Source organism: Elephantulus edwardii, unplaced genomic scaffold (genome assembly GCF_000299155.1).
Source record: "Elephantulus edwardii isolate Elephantulus edwardi_28Jun2011 unplaced genomic scaffold, EleEdw1.0 scaffold00015, whole genome shotgun sequence".
Taxonomy (NCBI): domain Eukaryota; kingdom Metazoa; phylum Chordata; class Mammalia; order Macroscelidea; family Macroscelididae; genus Elephantulus; species Elephantulus edwardii.
In genome coordinates this window covers 11,273,917-11,295,655 of record NW_006399765.1, presented here as the reverse complement: position 1 = coordinate 11,295,655, position 21,739 = coordinate 11,273,917, and the positions used below count along the sequence as shown (strand labels likewise).

General features: G+C 45.7%; 1 protein-coding gene across 1 annotated transcript in view; it reads right to left on the bottom strand.

Annotated features, from left to right (window-relative positions):
- Nucleotides 1–21,739, bottom strand: part of LBP (lipopolysaccharide binding protein) — a 35,607-nt gene that overhangs the window by 390 nt on the left and 13,478 nt on the right. Inside the window, exons 4-14 of the mRNA XM_006881711.1 lie at nt 20,762–20,917; nt 19,940–20,003; nt 16,219–16,282; nt 14,537–14,628; nt 13,912–14,091; nt 11,677–11,736; nt 8,781–8,948; nt 7,805–7,872; nt 7,106–7,148; nt 5,292–5,355; nt 4,393–4,469 (exon numbers count right to left, since the gene is read on the bottom strand). Of these exons, the coding sequence (XP_006881773.1) occupies nt 4,393–4,469; nt 5,292–5,355; nt 7,106–7,148; nt 7,805–7,872; nt 8,781–8,948; nt 11,677–11,736; nt 13,912–14,091; nt 14,537–14,628; nt 16,219–16,282; nt 19,940–20,003; nt 20,762–20,917 (1,036 nt within the window). The remainder of the gene's footprint in view (nt 1–4,392; nt 4,470–5,291; nt 5,356–7,105; nt 7,149–7,804; nt 7,873–8,780; nt 8,949–11,676; nt 11,737–13,911; nt 14,092–14,536; nt 14,629–16,218; nt 16,283–19,939; nt 20,004–20,761; nt 20,918–21,739) is intronic.

Sequence of the window (21,739 nt, the reverse complement as noted above, 5' to 3'; positions counted from 1 at the left end):
CTCAGAATGGCTTCAGTTCTAACTTTGGTGAATTGAACCCTTTCCTACAGTGTTCTATGCCCTTAGACAGTCCGACCAATGGACAGAGTTGACCTGAAGATTCTAATGACTATGTTAATATATAATAATATAGAATAAATCTCCCAGACATTTCTAATCCTCCTAACATTGTGTTTAGAAGCATTGATACTTATCTTCTTCTCTTGACAAGAGCCCAGAGAAGTTGGGGCTACAACACCTTTTAAAGAGGAGGAAACTGAGGCCAGCAGAGTGAATTTTCATTCAACTTTTGCTTCAATCTCTGATCTGTCTGACACTACTTGTAACCCTCAATAGTAGCTGAGTGTTGTCAAGGATCTAGCTGTCTCTCCAGAAGATGGGTTGAAGTCCTAACTGCTGGGTCCTGCAGATGAAGGTGACTTTGTTTAGAAACAGGGTCATTGAAGTTGAGGTTATCAGTTAATCCGAGGTCCTAATCCAATATAAAAGGGGTTTTTGTAAGAGAGAAGAGGCATGGAGAGAGGCAGAGGGAAGAGAGGTATGGAAAGACAGTGGCAGAGATTGGAAGCTGCATCACAAGCCAAGGAATGCCAAGGGTTGCAAACCATCAGCAGAACTTAGAAGAAAGGCACAGAATAAAATCTATCTCTGAAGGGAGCTCTGGTGTCCTAGTGACAAGAAGCTGCACTGCAATCCCGGAGGTGTGCGGTTCGAAACCACCAGATGCTCTGCTGGAGAAGGAGGAACAAGCTCCTTCTGTACTAGTCAGATCCGATTTGATGGTACACATACACAAACCATCATCACCACCATCATCATCATCATCATCATCATCATCATCATCATCTCTCTGAGCCCCCAGAAGGAACCAACATGGCCAACATCCTGATTTTAAAGGAGTCCCAATGGCACAAGTGGTTAAGTGTCTGTATACTCACCAAAAGGTTGGGGGTTTGAAGTTACCAACTGCTCTTAGAAAGACATGGCAGTCAGCTTCCCTAAAGATCACAGTGTTGGAAACCTTGAGGGGCAGTTCTGCTCTGACCTACAGGGTCAACAGCAATGGGTTTAGCCTCCATAGTCTCATTTATCCACAAAACAATGAATCTCTTTTAAGCCACTCAGTTCATTGTAAGGGAGCACTGGTGGCTTAGTGGTAAGAAGCTGCACTGCAATCCCAAAGATGTTGTTGTTGTTATGTGCCGTCGAGTCGTTTCCAACTCATAGCGACCCTATGCACAACAGCCCTAAACCCTGCTCTATCCTGCGCCAACCGCACCGCCTCTGACACACCCATCCGGATTACCCCAGTCAAGATACGTGGTTCAAATCCACTAGCTGCTCTGTGGGAGAAGGACGGGCAGTCTTGTCCCATGTGATTTACTGCCTCTGAAAACCTGCTAGAGGGGCAAGTATGGGTGTTGACTTGACAGCACACAACAACAACAACAACAACAACAACAATTCATTGTACATTGTTAAAGCAGCCCTAGGGAACCAAGACAGATACTGAGTCTCAGTGGGTCCAAAAGGGTCTCTTATCCAAGTATATCTAACATTTGGTCAGTATTTCAACCCTCCCACCCACTCTGCTGTCTTTTTTTCTCTTTCACGGTCTTTATTTATGGATGCTGCCTGTATACCAGGCACAATGTACCAACTCCTTTGGTGCTCACATTCCACCAAGCCGTGTCCCGCCTTCCAGATGTTGTACTAGAAAGAGGAGGGCACAGATGGACCCCCGACGAGTGAACGCTCAGACACATTCCTTGGTACTGAACTAGTTGTGTGAATTATGGCTCATTCCTTGGATGGGATAGCACACAGCTGCCTGGCACAGCAGGCGATGAGACTAAGTTACAACAAGGCCCGAGGGATGGCGTTAACTTTAAAATAGAAAAGAAAGACACAAGTATGAGCAACTCTCTAATGAGACAAAACTTTTAAGTGTCAGGGAGAAGAAAGAGGAAAAGAAAGCTTAGAACGAAAGTGCATTAACATTTAAACCGTGGTCACAACAAGGCAGTAAGAAAGTTTATGGATAATTTTTTAAAAATGTCAATGATATGGCTATGTTATTTGTTTAGAATGGGAAGGTACATCAAACATATTTATAACAAAGCTCCTCCACTTAAAATTGAAAAAAAATTTAAAAAATTATTTTTTTATTCTTTTTTGTGTGTGTATCCCATCAAATAGGATCTGACAGGTACAGAAGGAGATTGTCCCTCCTTCTCCAGAAAAAAAAAATCCCAAACATTTTTAAAATTGAGATTTTCATGAAAGTTTGTAGAAAACTTGAATTTCCATTCATTCATTGTTGCACTTTTCTCCCTGCCCACTCCTCCCCCTCAGTTCACTTTTCTCTTCAAAATAGAAAAAAAAAATCTTTCTTTGTTATACAGTCCCCCCTAGGATTTGCTAGATTTTCCTCCTTCCCCTGCTTAATATCTATGAGAGCTCTTGTGGCCTCGTGGTAGGAAGCCGTGTTGCAATCCCAAAGCCACAGGGTTTAAATCCACCAGTTGCTTCTCAAGGAGGACAGGCAGTCTCCTCCCATGTAATTCACTGCCTCTCAACTCACTGGATGGTTCCAACGTGATGGCGTACCACCGCCACAATATGTATATGGCTTTTATTGTGATTTGAGTATTTGAGTGAAAGTTGACAGAGTAGCTTGGTATTCCATTCAGCCAGTTCTACCCATTTCGTTTTATGACTGTGATTGTAATCCCCACAGTGTAGCAGCCTCTCCCCACGTCCTCACTGTGGGTCTTATTTCTAGTCATCCTTCTATCCTCTCCTTTCCAAAGATTTATCCCTGGGAAAATGCTGCCCTTCTGATCTCATACAGTTCACTGCCCTAAGGTCTGAGTATCCTCTCTGGTGTTAATGTTCCCTCTATATTGTTGTTGTTGTTGTTGTTATGTGCCATTGAGTAGCCTGTGACTCATAGTGACCCTGTGTACAACAGCTCTGAACCCTGCTCTAACCTGAGCCAGTCTCACTGACTCTGACACATCTAATTCCATTGCCACAATTACTGAGTCAATCCATCTCATCTGGGGTCTTTCTCTCCTGCACTGTCCCTTCACCCTTCTAAGCATGATGTCTTTCTCTAAGGACTGGTCCCCTCCTGGCCATGTACACAAAGTATGTGAGACGGAGCTTCAAAATCCTTGCCTCCAAGGAGCAGTTTGGTTTCCCCCTCTCCAGGACAGAACTGTTTGTTCTCCTGAAGGTCCTTGTTCCCTCTATAGACCTATCTACTGTTTGGCTGAAAGTTGTACCACAGGACAACTTCAGTTCTAGCCAAAAGGATGACTCAGGCCATAGTGTCTAGGGTTCAACCAATCTCTATTAGATCAGGGAGTCACTGGATTTGAAAAATGAGTTAGTCATGAAGTCTTTTCAGATTTAACGTTCCACATTGTTGCTTGCTATTGAGTCAGAACCAAACTATAGTCAACAGTCCAGCAGGTTTTCAGAGGCAGTAAATCGTATGGGAGGAGATTACCCATCCTCTCTCTGAACAATTGGTGAATTTGAACCATGTGCCTTTGGGATCACAGTGCAGCTTCTTACCACTAGGCCACTCACATGGTGGGAGTGTATATGAGACCATAAATTCAGAAGCATTTAATTGGTGGAAACTTAGTCCACCGAGGAAGTCCTTAACACGAATTACGACATAGAAATGGTGTGTTTTTTTTCCTGACCATTAAGCCAGTTATGTGCTTTAGTCCAGGGTAAATCCAGGGAAGGGAAAGTTTGTTCTCAGACTTACAAGGAAATTTGCCTAGAATACCTTTAAGGATTTATGGAGAAATAGATCTAAATTCAAAGTTGGTATTGTCTTGTAGCCTCTTTGTGGCAATGAGTCAGGGTCACTTGGTCAAGTGTTTTACCCAGACGCCACAAAGCTCAGTGGTCAAAGCCTCCAGAACCAATCATAAAGCTTGCAGTTGTGCATGCATCCCCAATGTGGGCCTCTCGCATGTTCCATAGTCCCACCTGCTACAGTGATGAATTGCACCTGCCGCCAACCACAGTCTTGTTCTATGACAGCTATGGCTCTGATTGGGCAGAATTTGTTGACGTCCTGCTGACTGTTACTTCCATCCTGAGTGATGACTTGTTTTTATCTTTGCTTAATAAAAAGGTCTCTCTAGTCTGTATTTGAGTCTGGGGTCTTTTCCCTCTTACAGAGGTGGGGGGCCGTGGTGACACAGGGCTGGTTAAACACTTCCTGCCTCCATAGAGGTCCTGGAGGACACTGAATGGCTTTGTGACTGGAATGGGGTCCATCCACTGAATCATGGCTTTCACTTCTGGTAAGCCAAGCCCCACCCAAATTCTCAGAACCCCCTACCCCCACCCCAGCCCACTGACCTGGTGGATGTGGAGAGCAAGGTCGTAGAGCCGAGTTTGCTTTAGCAGAGGGAGGGGGAGGCCTTCTGCCAACTTCTCTGGAGATGGAGAGAGAGGTGTTAATACATAGCAGATAGAGACAATGCCTACAATGTTTGTTCTCTGGCTGACACATTGTGTCCTCATTCACAAAAGGGTAAGAATGAACTCCTCTAATGTTATAGGTAAGAAAACTCAGGCACAGAGAGACCAAGCAACTTGTTCTAGGCTGCACAGCTAGAAAGGGGCAGAGTTGGGATTTGAACTCAGGCAGGTGACACTGGAACATGAACCCTCAGACACAACCTATATGGAGGAAGTAACAAGTGTGGATGACACACATACTTGGTAAGGAGCTAATGACTGTCTTTTCTCTGCCCTGTGGCTCTGTTTAGTTTTCTAGGCAGTCAAATGAAATGGGGCCTCATGGAAAAATGGTTTTAATGCTATAGGTGTTATGTTTAATTTTTTTTTACAAAGAAGTTAGAGTGGGGAATGTATATTCAAAGGAAAGGTGAATTTAGAGAGTTGCCTTGTGTCTACATTCATTTGTCCTTCAATCGTTTACTTGTTTATTCAAGATTGTGTGTGTGTGTGTTTTGAGGGGGGGAAGGGAACATGTCCCTGAGTGCCACCTTCTCCTACATAGGGAAGTAGCTTGTTTTTTAAAGATCCACCCCAACCCTCATTAGAGTCCAAGGGGTAAAAAGGCCCCCAACTTTAACATTCCTATTTCAAGAGGCCACTGAATCTCAGAGAGGAAACTTGATTAAGACTCTTCCCTCAATAGAAGAGCTCTATTTACCAACTTCAAGTACTCTCTTTTTCTCCAAAAAGTAGTGTCCTCTCTTGAGTTGGAAAAAAATGATAGCAATTCTTACCATTGACCTTGGGGTAGAGGTTGTTGATAATGTAGTAGTTAATGAGTGCCTCCAACAGCTCCACCTGGTGGAGAACAAGACAGGGTGCAGTGTGACCACATGCGCCATCTTGCCCTTCTCAAACCCACATGAGGACGAGGTATATTTCTAACACAGCTAAAGAGCTCAAAAAAGCAAACTGCAGAGCAATACCTACACCAGCTTTTCTTCCAGAGCAGTTGTTTAGTTGGTGTTATGTGCTGTCAAGTCGACCACGACTCACAGTGACCCTGTGAACAATGGATCTGAACCTTGTCCTCTCCTGTGGCGTCTTCTTCATCTCTGAGATATTTGATCTGATTGTTACAGTCACCCAGTCAATCCATCTTGTTAAGGGTCCTCTTCTCTTTCACTGACCCTCTACCTTTCCCATCATGAGGGCTTTTCCCAAGGATTGGCCCCTCCTAAAAACAGGCCCAAAGTATGTTGTTGTTGTTATGTGCCATCAAGTCGCTTGCGACTCATAGTGACCCTATGTACAACAGCCCTAAACTCTGCTCTGTCCAGTGCTAATCTCATTGTCTCCGACACACTCATCCCGATTGCCCCAGTCACAGAATCAATCCACTTCCTAGAGGGCCTTCCCCTCCTGTGCCTGCCCTTTACCTTCCAAAGCATGATGTCCCTCTCCAAGGACCGGTCTCTCCTTACAACATGACCAAAGTATGTCAGACAAAGCCTCAGAATCCTTGCCTCCAAGGAGTAACCTTGTTTAACCCTCTCCAGGATCAATCTGTTTGTTTTCTTAGCAGTCCATGGTGCCCTCAATACTCTTCTCCAGCACCACAGCTCAAAGGCGTCAATTCTCCTTCTATCCTCCCTAGTCATCGTCCAACTCTCTGGCGCATAACAAGTGAATGCAAAGACCATGGCTTGTATCAGACGCACCTTAGTCTCCAGAGAGACACCGCTGTTCTCCAAAGTATGTGAGGAGACATAATTTCACTAATCTTACCTCCAAAGAGCACCCTGGTTGCACTTTCTTCAAGACATATCTCTTGTTCTTTTGGCAGCCCGCGGGATGTTTAGTACTCTTCTCCAACACCGTAACTCAAAGGTTCCAATTTCTCTTCTGTCATCGTTATTCATTGTTCAACTTTTAGATGCATAGGAAATAATAAGACTATGCCTTGAATCGATTGCACCTTAGTTTTTAAAATGACATCGTTGCTCCTCAGCACCTTGGAGAAGTCCTTGATAGCAAATTTTCCTAAAGCAGTGGATATTTTAGTATCTTGACTGCTGGTATCAAGGGTGTTGATGGTGGATCCAGTTAAGATGAAATTGCTGACATCTTCAATCTTTTTTCCATCTATTATGATCTTGCCTATTTGCCCAGTGGTGAAGATTTTTGTTTTCTTGATGTTGAGATGTAATCTATGTTGAAGACTGTAGTCACTGATCTTCTGCATCAAGCACCTCAAGTCCTGTTCACTTTTCAGCAAGCAAGTTTGTGTCATCTCCATCACGCAGATTATAATGAGTCTTCATGTGATCCTGATGCCACGTTCTTCTTCACAAAGCCCAGCTTCTTGAATGATTTGCTCATCATGCAAATTGAATTGGTATGGAGAAAGGCTACAGCTCTGGCACACGTCTTTCCTGATTTTAAACCATGCAGTGTTCCCTTGCTCTGTTGGGACAGAAGTTTCTTGGTCTATGTATAGGTTTTACATGAGCACAATGTATTCTGTAGTCTGAGATTCCTCTTCTTCTCAAGACCTCAAGTTAACGAATACCTAGGCATATTAGAAATAAACCCAGGAATAACTTACATTAAATACTCCGACGTTAGATTCCTTCAGCTCCAAGTGTACTCTGTAATAAATCAGAGAAGACTGAGAGATGTGAGTACTGCTTTCCTAGGAAGACTAAGCGATTCACGGTCCCTGAGAGAAGGCATTCTACACTGGTGTAGGGGTGGGATTGAAAAGAACAGTGTGACTGAATAGCTCAAAACACTGACAAACAATGATTCCGGGAAGACCAGTGGAAGGAAGAAGTGGTACTCAATCAAAGCACTAGATTCTCACTTATCATTTTGGGAAGCCAATAGCAGATATTTAAAATTGATAAATCAGAAAAAAAAGTTGTGTTTATAAATTCTTTAGAGATTGGAAGCAAAGAGTGTTGTGTAGAAAGGAAGTTTGTGGTAAGCAGGACCGATGGGGCAAAAAGGGCTGTGGGTGGGAAGTTGGGTTGTTAACCCAAAGGTGTTGCCCCTTCGGCATTTTGAATCCACCAGTGATTCTATGGGAGAAGGATGGGCAATCTCCTCCTGAGAGAGTCACAGCCTGGAAAACCACTAGGGGTTCAGCTGGAAGTCTGTTCTGATCTGACGAGAATGAGTTTTCTCCTCAAATGTTGAGCCCCCACCGCTGGCACGAGGGTTTCCCCACACTTCCACCCCCAGCTTCAGAGAGTTCTGGTGGAATCCAGGTGAGTGCCCCCTTGTGGTTAGGAAGCTGACTTACTTTCCTGGCCTCAGGAACCCGATAAGCCTGCTGTTGTTGAAGCTCAGTATGGCGGACACATTAGTGGCCTGGAAATAACAGGGAGAAAGAGACGGCTCTGAATGCTGGAGGACAGGAAGGGTAACAACTATCTGATGGGAAGAAATTGTGAGGCCTTCCTCTGTGGTGGCACTGGATGGATTCAAACTGCCAACCTTTGAGCTAGTTGCTGTTGATTGCCTTCGAGTTGAGCACGACTCATAGCGACCCTATGAACAAAAGGCCTGAAGCCCCTCTACAACTATCGACATTTATCAAAGTTCATAGGGTTTCCGGAGACATGTTGTTTAGGGAATGGATGCCACTCAGTTGAATACAAATTGTTAGTGCCACACAGCCGAGCAAACAGGCCAAGGACCCAGTCACCTCTTTGTCCAGAATGCTGCTGTTGTTGTTGTTAAGTGCCGTAGAGTCGTAGATGACCCATAGTGACCCTATGAACAAAAGTCTTGAACATAAAACTGTCATCTTTTCTCCAAGTTCATAGAGTTTCCAGAGGCAAGCTTTTTTGGAAGCGGATGCCACTCCTGCTTCCAAACTTGTTTTATTTGAATAGCCCAGATTAATTTATAAGAAAACAATGACTAGGACCTAAGGTAGGAAGCTCTCGTGGCCTAGTGACAAGGAGATGCACTGCACACCCAAAGGCACTTGGTTTGAGGCCACCAGCTGCTCTACGGAGGAAGGATGGGAAGTCTCCTCTCATGTAATTAACTATCTCTGAAAACCCACCAGAGGGTCAGCTATGGGTCGATTCAGACTCTAAGGTACACAACAAAAACAGGGCTTAAGGTAGATCAGAAGGAAGAGAAGTTATAGATGACCTCTCTGAGCAAGTGCTATTTAAGCTGAGCTCTGGAGGAATGAGCTAGATGGTGAGTGAAAGGACAAGCATTCAGGGAAGGGGAGCAGCATTTGCAAGAACTCTGAGCCTCACCACACCAAGCCGGAAGACAGACTTCTTGAGCGAGTTGGGTAGGAGCACAAAGGCCTCCATCTCCATCTGGGGGGTCAAGGACAGGTTCCCAGGGCTGAAGTTCAGACGTGGGGCAGACACCACAGTTCCCTGGAGCTCCAAGTTCATATTGGGGTACAGCCTGACCAACTGAGGAGAGAATTCGGAGATTATGCTGAAATCAGGAAATACGTAGACCAGCTGAGAAAGGCCTAAAGGAGAGAAAACTGAGAATACTTTGAAGGTGTTTTTTTCACCACAAAATGCTTTGTATTCCTGCCTTTCTCTCTTGACAATATAGCTGATGTCTTTCCATTATGACATTGTTTGTTGTTGTTGTTGTATGTGCCGTCGAGTCGTTTGCAACTCATAGTGACCCTATGTACAACAGCCCTAAACTCTGCTCTATCCTGTGCCAATCACATTGCCTCTGACACACCCATCCTGATTACCCCAGTCACTGAATCAATCTACCTCATAGAGGGTCTTCCCCTCCTGCGCTGTCCCTCTACTCTACCCAGCATGATGTCCCTCTCTAAAGACCTGTCCCTCCTTGCAACATGTCCAAAGTATGTCAGACGAAGCCCCAGAATCCTTGCCTCCAAGGAGCAGCCTGGTTTAACCCTCTCTAGGATGAATCTGTTTGTTTTCTTGGCAGTCCATGGTACATTCAGTACTCTTCTCCAGCACCACAGCTCAAAGGCATCAATTCTCCTTCTACCCTCCCTAGTCATTGTCCAACTCTCTGATGCATAACAAGTGATTGCAAAGACCATGGCCTGTATCAGGTGCACCTTAGTCTCCAGAGAGACACCGTTGCTCTTGAGTACTTTAGAAAGGACACGGGCACTGTTTATTTCTGTAGAGTGGCACCATATTGAAGTGTGTGTAACTACTCTAATTATTCTAGACCTATGGACATTAAATTGTCTTTAAGGTTTTGCCATGATAATGACCACCCACCTGGGTCATTCTTACTGGGAATATATGTTTAGAGGTGAAATTTCTGAGTGACAGGGCAAGGAAACATTTAAGACTTCTGACAAATATTGCCACAACGCTTTCCAGAAAGACTGGCCAATGTTTTTCGCTCTCCCGTCCCCAGGGCAATCAATGAGTAAGAGCTCATGTTTCCCCAGCCCCTTACCACACTCAAATAGCCATGTGAACCGAGGTTAGGAACCATGTTTGTGTAAAATGAAACTAGATCCCACCATTTCAAAAATGTGAGTGATTTTTTGTTTTAACGGAGGTAGACCCACCCAGAACTTATTGTGAGGGAAGACTATTATTCCCTTTGGGGGAAGGAAGCGGTGACTGGGGGAGGAGCAATACTCCCTTGGTAACGTAAGTATGAAATCCACATCTCAAGGGAGAAATTTGGAAGATTGATGGGCTAAATGATTTACTAAGAAGAAGAGAAAAGTTGATATCTTGGAGGTTTACTACGATGCAGTTATAGGGGGAGGGGTAAGAATTCCCTTCTCTTTTTGAGACAAAAGGCACGTGGGAGCCAAGATGTGACCAAGGAACTGTAGGACAATATGACAATTCGACAATACGGCAGCAGGTTGGGTCTAAACGGGATTCTAGTGGGAGAGAGGGCCTGCAGGGCTCCCTGCAGAAGGACACGGCCCAAGAAATGCAGAGCTTGAAGTCCTTCTTTCCCTCCATCTTCAGACTTTACTCTCAACTGCCCTCACTAAACACTACCGCCTTCTTGAGTTCCACCTCAGAGGGAAGACATGGAGGGTGGATGAGAAGACGGGTAGAGTTCTGTGAGCATTAGATGAGATGATGCACACAGAGAACTTAGAGCAGCAACAAAGATCTGTCTGCAGGGATATTCTCCTTGATTCTGGTAGAGTGAAAACAGCCTCCTTGCTTATGTATGGGGATTGGCTAGACAAGCCATGAGTTGATCCCTCCAACAGCACCTTGGACACTCATGTATCAAAGACGGAGGAAGCTCTTCTGTACCTCATATGTGGACTGATTTTCCAGATATAACAAGGAGGGGGGATAAGATATCAAATGGTGAGAATATACAACAAATGGAGGAAGAGAGATACAAGACACGCGTCTACTCATGTGACACCAAATGGTACCAGAAAGATACGCACAATTAAATGATTCTGATAAGTCTGAGGTGGGAACAGGGCTGTTAGGGAACAGGAGTGGGAGGGAGGCCTTCACTCTTGAGCCTTTCATATTTCTATCGTGAGAATTTATCATCCATTTAAAAAATATTTTTAAAGAGCCGAGAACAGTGCCTGGTCCCTGGGAAGCCTTCTGTTAGGTGTATTGACTAGGGCACATTCTGTGGGATCTGTCAACACTCTGTAGGAGGTTGAGATACCCCCTCTGGTCCCACATGACCCAGAGTTTGGGCTTCTGTTACTTGAGCTTCTCTCCCCTTTTGGTGCCTGTACCCCTGCTCGTGGATTAAAGTTTGTTATTACTGACAAAGCAGGGCGGGAAGTTACAGCACTGACCTTTGTTGTCTGTATTTCTTTTGCATCTCTTCACTTCTTCTCTTTCTCTAGTGATGTTGTGCTGATGACCTCTTCCTGTCTTTCCCTTAACTCATCTTAATACACATCCATTATTTATTGATTGATTTTTACTCCCCTACCCCCAGCTTTCCTCCTTGGTAACCATCTGAGAATTTTCTTTTCTGCATGTATACGTTTAGTTTGTTGTTGTTTTTTAATACTAGTAGACTCAAACAGCACTGTACAGGAGCTTGGAAGGGATAGGTCTTAAAGCTTGCAGCTAAGCTTGGGGCCTTATTGCTGACAGCTAAGAGGAGCGTGGAAGGTTCTCTGAGGTCTCATAGCCTTGGCCTGCACCCATCAACGGCAGAGGGAGGTCTTACCCGGGGGACGAAGGGTCGGAAGGACTTGGTGGTCAGTCGGATGTGAAAGTCAGGTGGAATCTGGAACAGAGAGACACAAGGATTATTTTAGGGAATGAAAGGTGAGAGGAAGGTCTGAGAGAGGTAGGAAGTGGGGGTAGGGAGCGGAGAGAGAATGGTCAAGACTAGCTTCCTCAGTGCCCGGAGGTACCATGACAAGCATGAGGTGCCTGTCCTACACTTACTATGAGCATGTGAACCCTTCAAGTTCAATGTCCAACCCTTCCGCGACTGCTCCCCTTCAGGGTGTGTGGGACAACAGGCCTCCCTTTGCAGTCACATAGACCTCGGTGTGGGTCCTGCGTGATCTCAGGCTGACCTCTTCACCTCTCTGAGTCTCACTCAATGGCCTCATTGATAAAATGGGAAAATGAGACTAATCTACTACCAGTTGACATTGACTCCTAGTGACCCTGAAGGATAGAACTGCCTTACACGGTTTCAGAGGCAGTCAGTCTTTAAGGTGTGGACGGCCATATCCTTCTCCTGGGGACAGCTGGTGAGTCTGAACGGTCAGCTTTCTGTTTAGCAGAAAAATGCTTGCCCTGTTGCATTACCAGGGTCTCTTAGAGATAATGTTGTTGCTGTTGTTAAGTGCCGTCGAGTCGTAGACGACTTATAGCGACCCTATGAACGAAAGACCTGAGCACTGTTCATAGAGTTTCCGGAGGCAAGCCATTTTGGAAGTGGATGCCACTCCTGCTTCCAAGCTTGTTTTAATCGGGGAGCTCCACCAAACACTGTCCACCATGGGTAACCATTCTCGCATTTGACACATCAGTGTCACAATGTTTAGCATCAGAGCAACCACGAGTTACCTCTGGATAGCAATGCACAGATTAGTGCTATACCACTTTGAAGAATGTTTGACAAAATATCAATTTGAACCAGGCCTGAGGGCCGCAGATTAAAAATCACCCACCTTGGCCTTGGTGCCATAACTTTCTTTTCACTAGGCCAACGTAGCTCTCTCTATCTATGTTGTCATTGTTGTTGTTGAGTGTCATCGAGTTGTAGACACTCATAGTGACGCTATGAACTAAAGACCTGAGCACTGTTCATAGAGTTTCCGGAGGCAAGCTATTTTGGAAGTAGCTGCCACTCCTGCTTCCAAGCTTGTTTTAATCTGGAAGCTCCACCAAACACTGTCCACCATGGATAACCATTATCACATTTGGCACATCAGTGTCACAGTGTTTAGCATCACAGCAACCATGAGTTACCACTGCATAGCAATGATAAGATCAGATTTTATTTGATATGAGGGCTAAATGAGATGACAGTAAAAGGCACCTAGCACACAGTAAGTGCTCAATAAAATACACTTGCTTTCATCTCAACAGTAGAAGAAGAGGCCCATGTCTCAGGAGTGATGAATGAATTAAAGGTGACAATAAAAGTGAAAGGTCTGTGGATGTGGGGCAAATAATTTACAGGACCAAAAGTCACTCCTTTTATCCACCAGATGGTCCCTGATTTATTCTTGGGGTGAAATGGATCGTCCAAGTTGAACCATTCTGTTTCTGCCATAGCTTGACATCGTCTGTGAACCATCAGTTTTCACAAAGTACTATAAGAAACAGATTTTTGAAATCTAGAAACATTAAAGAAGTTGGAGAAACATAAAAAATGTAATTCTCTACAAAATTCCATCTCCCTTACACAAAGTCCAGCAGAAACAGTCAATATAAAGCAAAATACCAGGGAGATTTTTGTTTCTCTTTTCACCAAGAATCACTAAACCGTGCACTCTTTTAACAGTATCAACTTAAAGGCATTCAGAATTACATATCATTTTTTACTTGGCCTGTATTTCCTATTCTATGCAACTTGATGTTGTCTTCAGTGTATATTCAGCCTCATTCACTAATTTTTAAATTATCATTAAACTTCAAAACCATCAGAGTAAGGAAAACATGAATCAGGATAACAGCTCTAGGTCAGGGAAAAGTAAAACGCAGACAACAAGCAGGCTGCCCAGTTTTCCACAGTTATTATAACGGAGACAGAACTTTGACCTTGAGCTTCCTGGTGGCCAAAGTGAAAAGGTCAATTAAGCTCCTTGACATCTTTCCTGGGTCCTAATTTTTATTGTTTCCCCCTTGGTGATAATTTACCATCTTGACAATGTTAATGGAGTGAGAAGGAGAGGACTGGCTGCCTTCTGCCAGCGAACTGTGCTGCCCCACTCCTCACCATGTCGTCTGTAAAGCAGAAGTTCAGGTAGCCTGCCTCGTGGTAAACCTGGCCGGCCATGTTGAAGATGTAATCTGAGATGGCAAAGTAGACCATGTGCTGTCCGTGATCCTCAGGAAGATTAATGACAGGTGCGACGGAGGCAGCTGGGGAGCGTTGGTTAAGGTTAAAGATTTCACCCTGAGGAAAGAAATAGGGTCCACTTAGACTTTTGGAAGCCTCTCCTGGGGCTGGTCGCCTCCCAAACCTGGAGATCCTCCCTGGAACTCTGCTGTTGAGATGTTTCCCTTTGGGTTTAAATAATTTTGTCTCCAGAACCCTTAATGTCCAGCTCCCAGAAGCTCTGATACTTAGCCCTCCTGACCCACTGACCAGTTCCTCCCCACCGCCTGAGGGCAGCTCTGACTGAGCTCACCTGCATGGAGACTGAGGAAAGGAGGGCAGGAGGGCACTGTAAGTTCCAAGGCCTAAGGGCTGGGGGACACTTGGGAGGAAATGCTGGCTCTGAGAACACTCCCCTTAACCCCATGACACCCTGGAACTAATGAGGAGATGAGATCTGAAGCCAGGGCCACACTGGGGCTGAACCCACCCAGCTCCCAGGCCCCTGATCCCAGCCCCTCACCTTAAACATCACATCCAATGTTTGAGCAGCTGCCTGAGGGGCCTCCATTAGACTGTAGTCAATGCCAGCGAAGCTGTCGATCTTGGCCGTGACTGTGAACCAGGGGAGGGTCAGAATTAGAGCCAGCGCAGCCTTAGGCTGATGGAGAAGGATTGAAGGTTATGAATGTTCCATGTTCCTGAGACTTTGTGCAGAGTCCTCCACCTTAAAGGCTTCACTCAGCCCAGTCCTGTCCAGTCCAGTCCGGGCAAAGAGCTGCTTCTCCACAGAGAGACTATACGGGTTCTCCTGTCTCACTGATGGGGGTGTGATGCCCATATACCAACCCCTTGATCACTGTGGGAACTGCTCTCTTAGCAACATGAGCCACGTAGCTCAATCCAGTCCCCTCCAAAACCAGGCCTGGGTGAACTAGACTGGGCTGAAACCTGATCTATCCTGTGCCAACTTTATTGTCTCCAACACACTCTCATTATCCCAGTCTCCATATCAATTCACCTCATTGATGGTCTCCCTCTCTTTCTCCATCCCTCCACCTTTCCAAGCATGATGTCCCTCTCCAAGGACCTGTCCCTCCTTGCAACATGTCCAAAGTATGACGAAGCCTTGGAATCCTTGCCTCCGGGAGCATGCTGGCTTCTCCCTCTCTAAGTTCAACATTAGAAAATCTATTAATCAATCTAATATATCACATTACTAAAACATAGGAAAAGAATCATATGATCATCTTGACTGGTACGGAGCAGGCATTTAACAAAATCCAACATCTTTCATAATGAAATCATGCAACAAACTAATAGTACAAGGGAAATGCCTCAATCTGATAAAAGTTATTTATGAAAAAACCACAACTAACATTATGCTCCATGGATAAAGACTAAGAGACGTTCCCTGCAAGATTAGGAACAAGGAGGCCCACTTCCATTTCTGTTACTACCCTTGTGTTGCAAAGACCAACCAGAGCAATTAGACAAGACAAGTAATTTAAAGCATCCAAATCAAGAAGGAAGAAGTGAAATAATTTCTTTTTTTGCAGATGTATATCCACAATTATGTATAGCCATATATATTAATGAGGAAGTGGAGATATGACTAGAAATTAATATGCTTACATGTACTTATTATTTATAATTGCATATGACAGAAGAAGAATTGATGCCTTTGAATTGTGGTGCTGGAGAAGAGTTTTGAACATACCGTGGACTTCCAAGAGAACTAGCAAGTCTGTCCTAGAGCTGGTGAAAGCAAGTTGCACCTTGGAGGCAAGGATTTTGAGACTTCATTTCACATACTTTGGGCATGTAGCCAGGAGAGACTAGTCTTTGGAGAAGGATATTATGCTTGGAAGGGTCAAGGAACAGAGCAGGAGAGGAAGACCCTGGATGAGATGTACTGACACAATAACTGGGGTAATGAGGGTAGGTGTGTCAGAGACAGTGAGATTGGCTTAGGATAGAGCAGGGTTCAGAGCTATTGTACATAGGGTGGCTATAAGTCGTAGTCATTTGATGGCACATAACAACAATAACAACAAAAACAACATGCGAAAGAATGATCTGAAATGACACCCACAAAATTAAGCTTAGGAAGCTAACTTGGGAGGAAAAGGGAAGAAAATTTAAATATGAATGTATAAAAATGAATAGAAAGTCTCTGTCCCAGGGGTGGATGGGTGACCTTACCTGGAAGTGTTTGAAGATAAGGTTGAAGGTCAGTGGTCCCTGATTTCTGGACCATTTCACAGATCTGAAAAACAAAACAAAACAAAACAAAAGAAAACATTAAGGCAAGGCCTGAGCAAGTGCCTCTTCTCTGACCTGGGGCTGTTCTCACCACATTTGTCTTGTTATGGCACAAATTCATCATTGGCTATTGATTCTACCAATATCTATAACAGTGTTCTACGTACCAGGTAGTGAAAATACAGAAATGACTGAAAACATAGGGCCTGCCTCCCAGAATTTAGAAGTTAGTAACCGCACCAAATATTAAATAGAATTAGTTGATGCCTAAATGTAGGATGAACACAGAGACTTCCTTAAGATCACTTCTTATCAGGCTAGCTAATACTCTCGTTAGTGATCATTCTCATTGCTTTGGTGGCAGGGAACGTTGAGCTCTGGTATCTAGCTGGCCAGCTCAGGTGATACGCCTGCTATTTGATGCTGTTCAGTGGGTCCCAACTCACAGAAAACCCACATGCAATACAATGAAACGCTGCCTGGTCACGCACCCCACCCCCACCGCCCCTGCTGTGCCCGAGCCCACCAGTGCAGTCACTGTGTCACAGCCCCACTTGGGAATCTTCCTCTTTTTTTTGTGGGTCCTCCACTTTCTCAAGCATAATATTCTTCTCCAGGGCCTGGGTCCTCTTGATAACATTAACACATGTGAGACCAACTCGTCCCAATGCTTCCTCCTGAGAGTGTCAGGTTGCCCTTTACCCAAGACAGCGCTGGTTTTCTTTCTACCGTCCAAGATATATTTCACCAGGGTTTTTCACCAGTATAATGATTCCATGATGAGAGAGAGAGAGCAGTCGGCCTAGCGGACAGAAAGCCATGCTCCCAAGCCAAAGGGGGGTGACTCTACTCCATGGCCCTCAGGCCTGCCTTTAATTGTTTTTGGTGAAACATTCTTCTAGGTCGTGTAACCCTGGTTTGTCCACTTGATTTGCAGAGGTAACTCGTGGTTGCTGTGAAGCCGAACACTGTGACACTGATGAGTCAAATGAGAGAATGGTTACCCACGGTAGACAGTGTTTGGTGGAGCTCCCCGGTTAAAATTAAGCTTGGAAGCAGTAGTGGCATTCACTTCCACAATGACTTGCCTTGGGAAACCCTATGAACCTGGAAAAAGGGCAAAAGTTATACAGGAAGTGTCTAGGACTTTTGTTCATAGGGTCACTATGAGTCGCCTGCGACTTGGCGGCACTTAACAACAACAACAACAACATAACGATTCCAAGGCCTCCTTTCTACTTTGGTCTCCTGGTACTCATTGCCTAACTTTCACAGCCAAATGAGGCAATTGAAATGGGTTGCCACCAGGTAAGGTGCACGCTTCCCATGAGAAGGTACTGTGTCTCCTCCGACATGGTTGTTAAACTTCCGGTTGTAATCGGTTGAGCTATTTACGTTGTTGTTTGTTGTGTTCTGTAGAGTCTGAACCAACCCATAGCTGACCCTCCAACAGATTTTCAGAGGCAACAGGGGAGACTGACCATCTCTGTCCCTCAGAGTGGCCGGTGGCCTCAAACCACGTACCTTCAACAGCCTCAAACCACGTGCCTTCAAAGATTACAGATAGAAAACTCTTTACCGAAATTCTGCTCTGTCACATGGTGTTAGATCCTGGGAACCAAAAAAAGGGTGCCCTCAGGCCCAAGAATTGTGGGAAAGGTATACACTGGGGATTGAGCCAACCAAGGGTTAAATCTTAATCAGCTTTACATCTTAATTTCCCCAGATACTCGGAGAAGACATTGGTTGTAGGCAGCTGTCAGAAGGCCAAGAAAAGAGGGCTGGTGATGAGGGAACCAGGAAATTCTGCCGGTTGCCTTGTTTCTCCTTGAACTGCGGCCCATCAGAGCCTCCTCAGGGCCCCGATCCTGGACGTCCAGTCCTTGCGAGGGCCTGAATAGTGAGGAGGGCACACAGTGTGGCTCTGATCTGGTAGTAGTTAGAGATCAGCAGGCAAATCAGACAAACTTGGTTTGAATCCCACTTGGTCCTCATTAACCGTGAGCCTCTCTCCCTGCTTCTGGGCCCTCACCCACAGGACCAGGATGACAAGACCAAGTGCTTCCAGGGATTTTGGAGGGGACTGAGGGAGATGGGACAGTGAATGGATATGATGAACAGGCCCTCAATACTGCACACTCACTCACTCATTGCCATGGAGTAGGGATAGACTCCTAGCTGACCCTCCGGTGGCTCTCTGAGTCTGTAGATCACACGAGAGGAAACGGCCCATCTTTCTCCTGCTGGTGGATCCAAACCACCGGAGAAGTATCCTTTGAATTAGCACAACTCCCTACTGGCTAGGCCACCGGGGCTTCTTAGTATCTGCTCGTGCGGCTCAGCTCTCACGTCTGCTCTGAGCAGAGAATCAGCACACCAGCCTCTTTGTCTTCCTGGGAGAAGAGGGCAGCTAAAGCGACACAGCCGGTCACTCGGGCCTGAAAAGAACTTCCTCGGCATCATCATCATCATCACCCCCATTTCATTGGTGTTTAGATGGAATCAGCTCCTAGCTGACCCTGCAAGGGGGTTTTGAGGCTGTACATCTTTGTGGGGGCAGATCGCCGCATCGTTCTTCCGTGGAGCAGCTTGATGGGTTCAAACCACCGACTTTCCGGTTACCAGTCCAATGCTTACCCCACAGTGCTACCAAGACTCCTCCCATCATCCAGAAGTGCACATAAATCCACATTGTTGACAAGGATAATGTTCTTCTCAGAAAAGCATGGCAACAGGATGCCTGAACCAAGACTGGCATATTTCCTAGACTCACTTGGACCTCAGGGCTTTCAGAACCAGCAAAGGGAGAGAAGGAAGGCAGGTTGGAGCTACAGTGTCTGCAGGCCATGTCCTCTTCGACCACCAGGTGGCACTCGAAGCCAAAATAGAGATTGGATGGGAAGAGTGACAAGGGGTGAGGTGTGCAGGGAGGAACACAGGAGGGTGAGGAGGTGAGCAGGTGTGATGTCCGAGTGGGGGAGGGAGAGGAAAATGGAGGGAAGGAGAGTGCTTCTTTTACATTATTTTCCCCTTTTCTGCTTAAAGTGTCATTGCAGCAATCACAGTTCTGGGTGTACAATCCCTCAGAAATGGGATTTTGGAGTAAATGTTCAAGGGAACTGAGGGTTACCATGAAATGTCTGTCAGAGATTACAAGATTTGGAGATCTCTGTCTTACACACACCCACCCCAACATGCCCCAACACATACACACACATCTGTCTATTTGCTTGTTGGGTTTTTTTAAAATGGGAAGATCTAACAGTGTTTCAGTCACATACACACACACACACACACACACACACACACACACACACACACACAAGGCGGGTACTAACTTAGCTCCCACCTGGCCCCTGGCACACTCCAAGGTTACGTGCCTGGCCTCTGTGGGCACCTGAACAATGATTTCCTGTTTGGAAGTCCGAGCAGGAGGACAGGCCACACATTCTCTGCCTCCTGGGACAGGCCCAGAGTCTCACGGTCCCAGCTTCGCTGCCCTCCAGCTCTGTCACCATCCCTGACCGCATGCTTCTTCCTTTCTGGGCCTTGAGCCCAAGTATGTCTGTTACAGATGCCCCTGGCTTGTCTGGGGTCAGAGGTCATCGAAGGCTCCGCCCAGGCCTCATGTGGACACCCAGAGGCCTGGACGTCCCCTTACCTCGCTCTGTAACACTCTTCGGAACTTGGATTCGACGTGATTGTGGAAGAGATTCAGCAGCCACCTGGGGAGAGGACCACGGTGGACAGTCAGCTCTTGGCTGCTAAGCATCGAGCCAGAGAGAGGCAGGCCCTGGCCGCTGGCTAGACCAATGCCCATCAGGAGCCCCCTCCTTGTCCTGGTGCCCAGGATCCCTGGGGAGGGAGGCCAAGGCAGAGCCCCAAATTCCATTCCCCCACTATGATTCAGTATATCTGGATTCCTCGCCTCTGACCACATTCCAACCACATTGATGGAAGAGGTGTAGCAAACATGATTTTCTGATCAAGGACACTGAGACACACAGAGATGAAATGACTTGTCCCCAAACAAAAACCTCACTGGCCTCAATTCAGTTCTGACTCAAGATAACCCTTCCTCTGGTAGGTTTACAACATCATGATCTTTAAGGAAGAAGACTTCTCCTATGGGTGTCTTACGGATTCAAACTGCTGACCTTAGGGTTAGAGGCCTGATAAGTTCTACTCTGTGTCACCAGAACTCATATCTTGTCTGAAGTTCTGTGTATTTTTTAAAAAATTTTCCTTTGACCAAAAATGTTTGTGTTGCTGCAGTAGCCACATCTCTTTTGCTGACGAGGGTCCCATGAAGTTCTTTGTGTATGTATTACTGACTCATTAATACTATTGGTTTGAATTTGCATATATGCTCATCACTTGCCCGGGAAATGTAGTGCCTTATGCCTATCTGCTCTGACCATCAGCAGCCAGGCGTTGGGCTGTAGTCAGTGGTCACCAGGCCAGTGTCCTGGTGGTGACCTACCCCAAACTTCCAGAGATGTCCACCTCCACATCGTCGATATGGCTCACACAGGTGGAGGTTGTGACCGTGGGCCTCCCGGAAGGATCGCTGCCCAAAAGCAGGCTGATGGAAATGGTGATGCCCTTGACGCGGAGGTCAAAGGAACCACGTGGCTTCCTGGGAGAGACAGGGGAACAAACAATTGTTGATTCCTCCACCAGCATCTGTCCCCATATGTCGGGGAGTATGAGACTCAATTCTTTACTCAAATAAATACCAGATGGAATGAGCGTTTAATATTACTAAATGAGGCCAGAAGAGACCATGAAGAAAGCCTGGGTCCAGCTATTTACGACTGTTGTTGTTGTATACCATAGAGTCAGAATCGACCCATAGCTGACCCTTCAGTGGGTTTTCAGAGGTAGTTAATCGCGTGAGAGGAGATTGCCCATCCTTCTCCCACAGAGCAGTGCTGGTGGCCTCAAACGGGGCCTTCGGGATTGCAGTGCAGTGCAGCTTCTCACCACTAAGTTTCCTAGCAGGACCCAGAACTCAGAAGCCATAAGGGAAATAATCATTAAACTAGACAGTACAGGAAAGCAACACTTCTGTGAGCAAGCAAGGCCACTTGCAATGGAACCAAAGCACTTTGCATTACCAGCCGGAGAGCGGCTTTCTTTAGTATATGAGCTAATTTTCTTACTGTGCAAAGAGCAAGCCCTTGCGAATTAACAAGAAAAGGACAGAACTACCTGGCAGAGAAAAGAGAGAAAGAGAGAAAATGAGTTCAAAGATGAGCAGAAAGTTCAATGCCAAACAAGCATTTGAAATAAACCTATTTCCATTGAGTAAACGGCCGTTGACTCTTAGCAACCCTCTACAGGATTTCTGAGACTGTAAATCTTTCCAGGAGACTGTGGAGTGGTTAGTGGATTTGAACTGCCAGCCTTTAGGTTAGCAGCCTGATATGTTTGGGCTCCTAATGCATAAGAAGGTAGC